Here is a 13,199-nt window from a genome sequence, read left to right on the forward strand (position 1 = left end):
CGTGGGGACTGACCCACTTCCATGGAAGGGCCTTTGATCTTATCTCTAAGGTCATAAACAGCAGTAGGACTTTTTTTTTTTTTTTTTTTTTTTTTGAGATGGAGTCTGGCTCTGTCGCCCAGGCTGGAGTGCAGTGGTGTGATCTCGGCTCACTGCAAGCTCCGCCTCCCGGGTTCACGCCATTCTCCTGCCTCAGCCTCCCAAATAGCTGGGACTACAGGCACCCGCCACCACGCACGGCTAATTTTTTTTTTTTTTTGTATTTTTAGTAGAGATGGGGTTTCACCGTGTTAGCCAGGATGGTCTCAATCTCCTGACCTCGTGATCCGCCCGCCTCAGCCTCCCAAAGTGCTGGGATTATAGGTGTGAGCCACCGCGCCCGGCCTCTTTTTGGTTATTTATGGCTTAGCAGCCTTGAAAACAATGATCCCTGTACAGCACAACTGACTGTAGGACAAATTGAAAGAAAAGAGCCTTACTGTAAGGAGTTAGATATTGAAGTGATACTATGAAATCAGACCCCCAGTAACATTATATTTATTATAGACCCAGAATCATTTGTGTGAGATTTATTTAGTATCAGAAAATGTACTGGGGAAGCATCAGTGATCTTTCATACATCTTCTGGCACTAAAATGTAAGCTGAAAGAAAGTTTTCTTTATTTATCCCGAAACTTCACAAGGGCAATGGAAGTGCATTTCTCTTTGTACCTATAAAAGGACTTTTCTGTTTTTAAAAAGCACAGTGTGTGAGGATACTAGACTAGTCTTTGAAATCACTTTGCTCCTCATACTTGAGTAAATCCCTTGAATGCCATAGTAATAGCATGGAGAAAGTCCTGAGGCAGAAACCAGATCTGGCCTCTGCCTGGCCCTGACACCAAGTGGTCCTTTTACCTGGGGCAATTCACTTTCTCTCCCTAGAGCTCAGCTGTCTCAACTGCAGAAAAAGGAATTGAGCCTGGTGGCCCTTAAGAGCTTGATGCTTTGCTTTGTTCTTCATTTCTGTTTTTCAGTCTCCTCTAATTGGGCAAAATCTCTTCCAAAAGAAAAGATACCAAGAGAAAAGGAAATAGATACTCATAGATGGGTCCTTGATACACAGTTTGATGAGAACAGTGATTGTTATATCTTGAGGCCATTTTTAGATATGCCTTAGCATCTTTGCACTGGTGATTCTACCTTATTCTCCCAACATGAAAGGACAGGCACCATTTATAGAGAAGGGGTCTTATACCCAGAGTGAATAGCCTAGACAAGTGCCACCAAGCTGATGTGTTGCCATATTGGACAGAATTTATTGTGGGATAAATTCATGGAGGTTTGGTGGATCTACTTGGTGTTGCTACAAGGAAGGCTCTGAGACAGCGTGACTCTGCGTGACGGCCACCAGCTGCTCTCTTGTCACAGATCACCATGACTTCTCCTGGGAGCCAGTGAACAGCCTGGATGCCTGGAGGCCCAGCAGGTGCAGCAGGAGCCACTTGCTTTACAAGCCTGCTTCCTCATCCTATTGTTCTCACTGACATTAACTCTCTCTTCTCCTCACACCACTGCTCACTGTAGTTCAGTGATTACACAAGCTCCTTGTTTCTTGAAGCGAATAAAAAGAGTCTGCTTTCATACAGTGTTTGATGTGAATAAACATATAACTTGAACAAATACCACCCAGCTGAAAAAATGAGTAACAAAATAATAGTCATTCTTTTTAATTTTGTAAACTCTTGCTGTATTTAGAAGAGAAGGTATATGATGAAATACCAAGAGAAGGATAACTGAGGACTTAAAGATGTACATTTTATAAATGATGATCTTGTGAACTCCACCTAGGGTGGTGAGATAAAGCACAAAATTTAAATGCAGGTTGCAGCTATCTTTCAGAAGTTTTTTCTAGTATAAGTATATCCCATGAATCTTTTTCAGGATAAGTATATCCCACATAACTTTTTAAATGACTAAGACCCATGCAATTTTTTGGTTTTTATTTGTTTGTTTGTTGAGACAGGGTCTCCCTCTGTTTCCCAGGCTGGAGTACAGTGGTGTAATCATGGTTCAATCTCAGGGTTCAATCAATCCTCCTATCTCAGCCTCCTGAGTAACTGGAACTATAGGTGTGCATCACCATACCCAGCTAATTTTTTATTTTTTGTAGAGATGGATTTTCTCCAAGTTGCCCAGGCTAGTCTTGAACTCCTAGGCTCAAGTGATCTGCCTGCCTTGGTCTCCCAAAGTGCTGGGATTACAGGTGTTAGACAGTGCACCCAGCCCAATTATTTAAGTATATAGATGTGTCCCATCTAATATTTGGGAAATACTTATCATAAAATGTTATTTATTTTTTTGAAAGTCACATTTAACTGAGTTTCCTGTATTTTATTTGCTCAATCTGGCAACACTATCTCTAATTTGTCACTTATTCTCTTATTTCAAAACGGGCTGTGAACTGTATTTCTTATGATAACAAAGAAAAAGTAGAAAATGAATGATGGTGTTTCTCTGTGCATCTTCAGTCTCTTTTCTGAACTTACACATTTTATTCCTCCCATTTTCGGATACATATACAACCAGAGCTAATATTTGTTTTAAATGTTCATAATATTAACTAAGGAAAATTTGAATACACATTTATAAAAGATAGTCTATATTTCCTTCAAAAGTAGATCATGGACTTGTCTTTTTTTCCATTTAAACAACAGTTTTATTTTAATTTGAGGTTTGAAATTTAACATATGAAAACTTGGAATTTAAAAGTACTTTTGATAAGTGTTAAACACTTGAAGTTTGAGAAATTAAGCTGATTTTTACTACTCCCTTTAAAAAAAGTTCAACATTGGGTTACTTAAATATATGGCTAGATTTATGTAAAATATACAATTAATGTTAATATATTATTTTGTATCTGACTTCAGTACATTTTGTTTATTATACTTTAAGTTCTGGGATACATGTGCAGAGCGTGCAGGTTTGTTACATAGGTATACACGTGCCATGGTGGTTTGCTGCACCCATCAACCCATCATCTATATTAGGTATTTCTCCTAATGCTATCCCTCCCCTAGCTACCCACCCCTCAACAGGCCCTGGTGTGTGATGTTCCCTCCATGTGTCCATGTGTTCTCATTGTTCAATTTCCACTTATGAGTGAGAGCATGCGGTGTTTGGTTTTCTGTTCCTTTGTTAGTTTGCTGAGAATAATGGTTTCCAGATTAACCATGTCCCTGCAAAGGACATGAAGTCATCCTTTTTTTTTTTTTGAGATGGAGTCTCACTCTGTCAGCAAGGCTGGAGTGCAGTGGCACGATCTCAGCTCACTGCAAGCTCTACCTCCTGGGTTCACGCCATTCGCCTGCCTCAGCCTCCCGAGTAGCTGGGACTATAAGTGCCCCACTGTGCCCGGCTAATTTTTTGTATTTTCAGTAGAGACAGGGTTTCACCGTGGTCTCAATCTCCTGATCTTGTGATCCACCTGCCTTGGCCTCCCAAAGTGCTGGGATTATGGGCATGAGCCACCACGCCCAGCTGAACTCATCCTTTTTTATGACTGCATAGTATTCCATGGTGTATATGTGCCACATTTTCTCTATCCTGTCTATCACTGATGGATATTTGGGTTGGTGTCAAGTGTTTGGTATTGTGAATAGTGCCACCATAAACATACGTGTGCACAGAGTTTAATCCTCCTGTGTCTTAATGGCTTTGAGTTCTCATTATGGTCTCACATTTTGGTATTGGTATCTTGAAAACACAAAATGGGACTCATTTTCCTCTGACCACATAAAATTAGGTTGGATTTGTGCATTTTCTTTATTGATTCACCACAGAATACTAGTTTATCACAGAAAGACACTTCTAATTCAATTTCTCTGAAGAGTATCCTGCCGTCCTTTCAGAAACAGATTTTTAAAGTAAATAACAGAGTTGCTTAACAACGCCGAGAGTTGTTGGCACTCTTGTCTTCTGAGCACACTTACCCGGAACTTCACTGCCTACTTTTAGAGTTGTTAAAGCTGGTGTCACATTGCCTACATTTGAGAAGATTATTGAATATTTTTTAGTATTGTGAGTGGGAAGACATTTTCATAAAAACACACATGAATTTTGACCATAGCTAATTATATGACTTGACAAGTGAAAGTGTTCACTGTACCCATCACCCACAATATGTCCTCAAAGCCTGTTGGCTGTGATTCCTGCCACAGCAACTCTCCACTCACCCCACAGCCCACCTGCTGCTGCTGCTGCCTTTCTTGGCTCCTTGGGAAACACCTTTTGTTAGGCGGTGTGCTCTAAACTTCATAGAAACATTTGGCAGTCACTCAGTGCGGTGTTCAGTTCTAGGGCATGAATTCTACGGAGCAGACAGGAGTTTCTCTGGCCTGTGATCCAGGAGCAGTTGACTTGGCCCCTTTCACCAGCATTAATTCACCTTTGAAAGGTTAACAGCTGAAAGAATAGGTTTCGAAAATGTCTGAATTATGTTTCCCTTCCTCCAGATGGAGGTCCTTCAGGGCAGGCTCTACCCATTGTGTCTGAGGGCAGTTTGTTGTAGAATTCCCAAGGGAAGTGAGAAAGTTGTATTTTCTTTGTAAGAAGTTTCTTCAAAAAGTAAATGAACTACCTATATAGAATCTATTATTTACGGTGTAAAGGCTTCACCACATTCACAAATGGAGTTCTTGATTTCAGCCTTATTTCATAGTAACTGCAGAAAAGAAGCTTGAGATACAAGAGGCTGTCTGATTTTTGGCTGCTGAAGTGTAAAAAGAGCTCAACGGAATGTGAGAGGGTAGTTCTAGACATAAGGCAGACAGCCGCTACAGAGTGAAAGTCAGCATGGACTGTGGTTCCTCTGAAACTTGTAACGGAATCACACTTCACCTGTTTCCTTGGCAGGGCTTTCTGGGGATTTCCTGCGTGCTGGCAGATACTCTGCCCACACGGTCAACGGGGCTTGGTCAGCCTGGACGTCGTGGTCACAGTGCAGCCGTGACTGCAGCAGGGGCATTCGGAACCGGAAGCGTGTTTGCAACAACCCCGAACCCAAGTATGGGGGAATGCCTTGCCTCGGCCCATCTCTAGAATATCAGGAATGCAACATTTTGCCCTGCCCAGGTAAGTGGATTATGTAATCAACAAAACATCTGAAAACTCAAGGGTCTTGGTGAATCTTCTTATTTACCAGGCCTCACACAGCATCCTGGCTTTATGTTTGAGATCTGTGTTCTTAATAAATGTCTTGGCTACACGTGGTTGCTCATGCTGGTAATCCGAGCACTTTGTGAGGCCAAAGAGGGGGAATCACTTGAGCCTAAGAGCTCAAGCCTGGGCAATACAGCCAGACCCCATCCCTATGAAAAATACAAAAATTAGCCAAGTATGACAGTGCACGCCTGTAGTCCCAGTTATTCTGGAGGCTGAGTTGGGAGGATTTCTGGAGTCCAGGAGATCAAGACTGCAGTGAGCCATGATCAGGCCACTGCACTCCACCCTGGGTAACAGAGCGAGACCCTGTCTCAAAAGTAAATCAACAAACAAACAAATAAAAAAATGTCTTGTGTGATGTCATCACCTGCTGGATTAGCCCAGAGTGGGAAAAGGAAAGAAAAAGAAACCTCTTCTCTCCAGCAGACCTGAAACCAAATCCTAAATCATTCCAAGCAATATTAAGACCCTTCTCTCAGCCCTCCTTTCAGACAGGCATGCAGCTTTAGTTGTCTGTATTGAAAGATCTGATAGGCCGGGTCACAGTGGGCCGTCCCTGGGCCCTGGGCACATTTGTCTGCAGGGGTTCCCCACTCCCTAATGCATTGGGGAAAGACAAATACCATCTAGGCTAGATTGTGTTCATGTTTTTTTCTTCTGATTGTAAAAGGAATTAAAACTTTCCCATGAGCTACTCAAAGGATATGGACTCTAGTTGTTGTGTCTGATGGAAAAGCCTGCCTTTCTAATGTGGTCTGAAATATCCAGGGTCTTTGGAGCGACCATCAGCTCCTTCTGGAGGCTGATCCCTTCCCAGGCCACTGATGGACCCAGCCCTCCCCCATATGGCCTCCATGTACCATCACATGGTCATCCAGGGTCACGGGTATCAAAGGTGTAACCCCTGGACCCTGGGCCTGCCAAGTCAGTTCTTGATCCCCATGTCTTCTGTCACAAAGGTTCTACCTCATTAATTAAGTCCTCCAAAGATGCAAACTCTTCTCTCCTGTGGGCCTAGCGGAGCTGTTTGTCTTGGTCTTCTTCCTGAGGCCTGGCTTTTCTTTCCACTGAATTCCCAAGCAAGCACAGAGTCATGAAAATGAGCCGAAAGAGCCCCCACCCAGGGCTTTTGCTCTGACAATGCCCAAAACGCTCCTCCGTCTTTCCCTATAATATTCAAGCCCCTGTTTCTGCCTTCCTCCTGCCACAGCTCAGGGTCCCTAGCACCTGAAACACTTCCACCAGAGCTTCCCACTTCCTGCTGTCCTGTACAGAACCCACGGAAGGTCTTTGGCCCACACATTATGGCCATCCCGAGGGCCGATCTGTGACTGGGGAGGCTGCCTTGACTTTTGTGTGAAGCTCCATGAGGACAGGGACTCCTGGTATGGTCTCACTCATGGCAGTGACCTCAGCTCCCAGTAGGGGCCTGGCATATACTAGAAATACCCATCAGGGATTGTTTGTTAATAATGAGGAGACAAAGAGTTGATTAACTGATCTTTCTTCATTCATGTCATTTCTCGGGAAACATTTTTGAGTAACCGACTGTGCACTGTTTACAGGGTATACACAGATGCAGTGCTATGATCCAGGTCAGAAAGAAACTTAAGAGTTTAGGGAGGATGCATCCTGGGAGCAGTGTCAACCCAGTATGGTGGCTGGCTACTGAGTTTACGACAACCAGGTGCAGTGGCTGTATCCACCAAGGAGCCAGCCCCTTGGTGGATTTCGCCAAGGAGAAATCACGGCAGCTACAGCAAGCAGGCTGCCCTTAAGTTGGGTCTTGAGGGACAGAAAGGAGCTGGTGAAATTGACAACCAGAGATGGGAAATTGGGAGGAAGGCTCATTCTGAAGCTGGATACAACATTTTTAAAGGCATAGAATATTAACATATTTCTAGTAGATAAAACTTTCTGAGTTCTTACATCAAAAAACTTGCTTGTAGCAGATATTCAATGACCATTCATTGGATTGGGTACGTGGATGGATGAATGGATAGATGAATAAACATGTATATAAAACTGAAAATATATAGTTTCCAGATTTGTAGCTGAGGCTCCCGATAATGTTTCTGCTCTTATCAGCTGCCTGGCTCCTCCTAGGGTGTCTCTGCTTGAATTTCTCCAGCCTCAGGAGACTCGTCCTCTGCCCACCCAGCTTTCCCAGCCAAGCTGATGCTGAGAGGCTGGGAAAGGTCACTGAACTGTTCTTTCCCATAGCCCCAGTGGAAGGAGTCCTCCTCTGGGGGCTGAGAGGAATCCTGTGGGCGAGCTCGCTAGACTCAGGTCCATGCTATAAACTGGAACAGGGGCAGACGTCATGGGAATGTCAGGGTCCCTCCACCCACCCTTGTCTCCCTGGGCTCCAGACCCTATCCTTGTTGCCATGGATAGGATGTGCAGATTCCTCCAGACACTTGGATGCTGTCCTAGTGCACAAGTACAGAGGGTCACCACTCATCTCAGAGACACTCTATTAACATGATCTGTTGGTTGCTCTCATTTTAGTTATTTAGTGGTCAAGCCAATACCATGTATACATAACTTTAATATGTTGAAATAACTCTGTCCTCATTTTCTTTTTAAAAGCCAAGATTCTGCAGAGTGTTGTGGAGTCATTCAGAGTGGCCCATGTCACTTTGCACTAGGCAGTGGGTGAGTCAGGGCTGAGTGGTGCTTCCCCTGCCTGGGAAATTCCTAAACGTATGACAAGGCATAACCCAGCAGGGAGGATTGGAAGTGCTAGGGGTGTGAATGCTGAGCTGCACAGTCACCAGGAAGCCAGTTAGAGGCCAATTCCTGTCTCATTTAGGATACTCTCCACTGCGAATTTACTCCTTTCTAACCCTGTTGGGTTCATAGTGGATAATTACAAATGGACAGTGTATTTTATTTTAAAATATATTTTCCTCATTAAAATTAAATATGAGAATAAATCAGCCAGGCACGGTGGCTCACACCTGTAATCCCAGCACTTTAGGAGGTTGAGTTGAGTAGATCACTTGTGGTCAGGAGTTTGAGACCAGCCTGGCCAACATGGTAAAACCTTATTCCTACTAAAAAGAAAAAATTAGCCTGGCATGGTGGCATGTACCTGTAATCCCAGCTACTTAGGAGACTGAGGCAGAAGAATTGCTTGAACCCAGGAGGTGGAGTTTGCAGTGAGCTGAGATCATGCCACTGCACTGCAGCCTGGGTGACAGAGTGAGATTCTGTCTCAAAATAGAAATAAAATAAACCAGAGAATGTAAAAATACATTTTAAATTAATCAATGAAAAAATGTTACCTCTAAGACTAATGTGCATAATAAACTCTAATAAGGTTTCTAAGTCAAGCCCATGCTGAAATGATCATTTTATTCACCTTCACCTGTATAATTTACCCCAGCATTGAGAAATAGCTAATTATTTCTCCTTTACTCCTTTTCCTCAATGCATATTCGATTTAGCCTTAAAGACTCCAGACCTTGACCTACAAAGGTACAGACAGCAGATGTTTTTTTGTTGCTTAGTAATGTTCAGCTAAGAGGAAAGTAACCTCAGAGTTTGGCTTAGACCCCATAAAACCTAATGAAGTAAACACAAACTCTTTTCATCAGACTTAACTAAGATGGTTCTGTTTTGTATTTTGCAAAAATAATTCTATGGGGGAGGAAACACTAAATCTAATGGAGAGACAGACTCTTTGAATCAAAAGAATAATTCTGGCAGTTGTGTGTCCTGTAGACAAATCTCTTAGGCATCTCTGGTGTGCTCAGAACCCTCTCTTCCTTTTCATTCTTGGAGTCCTTGAGTCCATACTTTGAAGTGGAGCCAGGCAGGGGGCAGTGGGTGGAGGAAATTTCTTCTTAGAGATCCTTAGGAGCAGAGAGCATAGCCATCCTGCAGTGCAAACCTATGTAGTCCAGACCTCAGTATGCTGGAGAATCAATACCACATTTGCCCATGTCCTGAGAGACTGTGAGTGAAGGGCTTCACATCTCTGATCACACACAGGAAGCCTGTTGTGCAAACCTTAGTTATTTAGTTTTTACTTTTCTATTTAGATCTCTGGCAGTTGTATATTGGTTACTGCCGTTGTTTTTCATCTTACTGTAGTGGGTGGAATATTTAGCTAGAATCTCTACAACAAGAATGTTATCTTCTTCTAGCAAGTCAGTTCGTGTATAAATTTCATTTTATCAAAAATAATTTCCTATAATTAATTGCTTTGATTCCTTGAAAGCACCATGGATCTGAGCCTGAGTTTGTTTGTCTGATCTTCCCATGAACCAGTGTTTCTTGAGCTAAATTAGGTGTTGATTCAAGCCATGAGGAGATTCCTATGTGATTTTTAGCAACATGGGAGGAATTATGGGAAGCCATAACCTGTGCTTGTGTGTCAGGTTCTGTGCCCAGCCTGCCAGTGTTCCAGCCCCAGCTTCCCACTCACTTGCCTAGGACCTAACCTCTCTGTGCCTCAAGTCATTCATTTCTGGAACAACCCCCAGGGCAGTTGTGAGGAAGGAGATGGAATAATTGAATGAGTTTATTATTTTAATTATTATTATTACTAATGTTATTTTTTTTAGTCCGGTAGAGTTCACATAGCAGGGGAAAAAAAATCTATTTTAGTGGCTCAGCCTCGCTCAGGCCCCTGACATGCTGTGCCTTGCACAGTGGCTTACATTTGTTTTGTTTTCTTGGCTCTGCAACTTTCTACTTCCCCACCAGGTTGTACAGGCTCCCTCACGGTGAAGACTATTTCATTAAGATTTGTATTCTGTAATATCTATTTTAGAAATGCTTTCTAATATGAACTGTTAGTACAATAATCAATGTCCTACATCATGGCTCCATGATGTAGGTTGAAACCTGTAACCTCAGGACAGGATCGAGAGGACAGAAAGCAAGCACCGCATTAGGATTGGTCTGGGGACGTAGGGCAATTGCAGACTAAGCAACTCCCGGACAGAGTGAGGACGCGGTTCCAGGCCTCCTTTGAGTTCCCTCTGTACTACAAACATCCATTTCCCCAGTTATTTGACTGTTGAAATTGGTGGAGGTAGAGTGTGATCTTGCAATTTGAACTCCCAAGTGGGAATATTTCAGCAACTGGATCTGTTCCAAATGCTCTCTTAAACGATTATTCAAACAACAACTCCATTCTCTCTGTTTAACAATCCTGTGCCAGGAGAATTTACCATGATACCAGATGGACAGTCGGTGTGTGTGTGGGAAGAGGATTTATTAGACTAGATCACATACACATTGGCATACATGTTAGTAGAAATGTGGACAGGAATAAATACTGTTTGAAATATCACAGGGTATATTATGTACATCAGCTTCCTGGTGTGAGATCATTAGATGTTGCATGATTATGGAACCATTGAAATGAGCCCATTTAGTCTCTGTTTTTGTTTTTGTTTTTGCTGTGGTAAGAACACTCAACATAAAATCTACCTACACTCTTAACAGGTTTTTGAATGCACAATATGGTATTGTTAAGTATAGGTATACAACGACGTATAGTAGATCTCTAGCTCTGACTCATTTTGAATAACCGGAAGTTTATGCCAGCTATACAGCAGTTCTCCATTTCCCTCTTCCCCTAGTCCCTGGCAACCACCATTTTACTCACTGCTTCTATGAGTTTGACTATTTTAGATACCTGATCTAAGTGGAATGACATATTATTTGTCTTTCTGTGTCTGACTTGTTTCACATAGTATAATGTCCTCCCCTAGGTTCATCCATGGTGTTGCATCTGGCAGGATCTCATTTTTTAAGGTTGAATAATATTTCATTGTATGCACCTCCCACATTTGCTTTATCTATTCATCTCTTGATGGACATTTAGGTTGTTTTGAAATCTTGCTTATTGTGAGAAATGCTGCAGTGAACATGGGAATGCAGATGTCTCTCAGAGATCCTAATTTCAGTTTTTTGGTTATATACCCAGAAGTGGGATTGCTAGATCTTACAATAATTCTCTCTTTATCTATTTTTTATTTTATTTTGTGATGGTGTCTCATTCTGTCACCCAGGCTGGAGTACACTGGCGCCATCTCAGCTCACTGCAACCTCTGCCTCACAGGTTCCTGCGATTCTGCTACCTCAGCCTCCTGAGGAGTGAGGATGACAGACGTGCACCACCATGCCCAGCTAATTTTTGTATTTTTAGTAGAGACAGGGCTTCACCATGTTGGCCAGGCTGGTCTCGAACTCCTGGCCTCAGGTTATCCACCTGTCTTGGCCTCCCAAAATGTTGGGATTACAGGCGTGAGTCATCACACCCGGCCTCTGTTTTTAATTTTTTGAGGACCCTCCACATTGTTTTCCAAGGCATCTGCACCATTGTACGTTCCCTCCAACAGTGTATAAGGGCTGCAATTTCTCCACATCCTTGCCATCACTGATCTTTTGTTTTTTGGATAATAGCCATTCTGGCAGGTATGAGGTGATGGTCATTGTGGTTTTGATTTGCATTTCCCTGTTGATTCATGATGCTGAGCATCTTTTCATATACTTGTCAGCCACTCATCTGCAGGTTCATCATGCCATACAGAGATCTTCAGAACACATGGTTAGTTGTACATCAGGCCCTGACACAATCTAGGGCACACATTAGACCCTTCTGAGCCCTGAGCTGCCTTGTACGCATTTAGACAGCCAAGATCTAAGACACTTGCCATTACTATAAGTCACAAGGACTTATTTTTGCCTTGGCACATGGGTATGCAAGGGTACTCCCTGGAGGCCAAGCTCCAGTTTAGGTTGCAAACAGGGAAAAACTGTCAGCAAGTGCTTCCTTCAGTGAGGACAGATATGGGAGAGAGTTTTTTAAAATTCAAAAGTTCTAAGAAAACACATGCCTGCCTTTTTTATTGCTGATATTACAGCCAGTATCAAATACTTGATCAGTTCCTGTAATTGTCTGAGATACTGAATAACTTTTAGGGAAAATACTGTTGAATTCTGCAAGTTTGTGTAAACTATTGAATCACACAATTTCCAGTTAGATTGCAAACTTATTTCTAAATTGGGTTTAAATATTTTTGTTTTCTTTTTACTTTCTGCAAATTAGAATATTGTCATAAAGATGATATTTTTGCTCTGGTTTCTCAAAAATGCTTTCTTTTTACTTTTGCCAATATCTAAAAAGAAACATTACACCATAATGATGTAATATATCACGACAGCCGTATTAAAATACAATCTAAGTTATTCTAGCTAAAACAATCTTATGCCCTGAATGATTTTGGCACCCTCTGTCATAGTTGCTCCTGTTTCTTTGTGTAGGCTACAAAGAACTTTAAACTATGACACTCTTTACATATAGCAATAGTGAGTCTCTCCTCAGCTTTTTAATTGAGTTGGCCGTGTTTATGATTGGTGCTTAACTCGTGATTAGGATCTAACACCTTGTTTGACAAAATCCTGTAGCTTTGTCCTGGGACTCAGCAATAATAGGGAAGGTATGGCTAGCAAGAGAGAGGCAGAGTCAGGAGTTAGCTAAAGAGAAAATCATATTTGACATTGTCACAAGCCCAAGCCAACATGAGGTCTTGGTTTTAGCAAGATCAGCTAATAAAGGACTGAGTCTTAAAGTCTCCCAGATTCAGGTGGGCCACCTGACCGCAGCATTTGGCAGGCCAGTCTATAGGTACCAAGAGCCCAGTCTAAAGAATTCAAGAGACTAACTTGAGCAGGCAGAGACATGTGCTGGATTATGAGCTGTCATGGAAATGGTTAGTCAAGGAACCAGTTCGGCCTAATGTTCACATTGTAAAACTGCACCCTTAATAGCTAACCCGACATATGGCTGCAGATTTTCAGATTCCTCTCTGTAGTGATTTAAACATAGTGTCAAGTCTGTGTGGATGTACTTAATTTGGTCACTTTGTGCCTGAATTTACCGAGCATTCTTCAGTTGCCTTCCTCATGGGACCCATTAGCTTTTCTCTATCCCACTGTCAAGGAGTAAACCATACTCCAATTAGTAAAGGAGC

At 42.4% G+C, this 13,199-nt stretch overlaps 1 protein-coding gene across 6 annotated transcripts in view; it reads left to right on the forward strand.

Annotated features, from left to right (window-relative positions):
* LOC105489489 (semaphorin 5A) overlaps nucleotides 1-13,199 on the forward strand; it is a 512,498-nt gene that overhangs the window by 482,589 nt on the left and 16,710 nt on the right. For all 6 annotated transcript variants that reach the window (XM_011754315.3, XM_011754312.3, XM_011754314.2 and 3 more), the window contains one exon: nucleotides 4,894-5,112. In XM_011754315.3, coding sequence (XP_011752617.2) covers nucleotides 4,894-5,112 — 219 coding nt within the window. The remainder of the gene's footprint in view (nucleotides 1-4,893; nucleotides 5,113-13,199) is intronic.

This window comes from Macaca nemestrina, chromosome 6 (genome assembly GCF_043159975.1).
Source record: "Macaca nemestrina isolate mMacNem1 chromosome 6, mMacNem.hap1, whole genome shotgun sequence".
Lineage (NCBI taxonomy): Eukaryota > Metazoa > Chordata > Mammalia > Primates > Cercopithecidae > Macaca > Macaca nemestrina.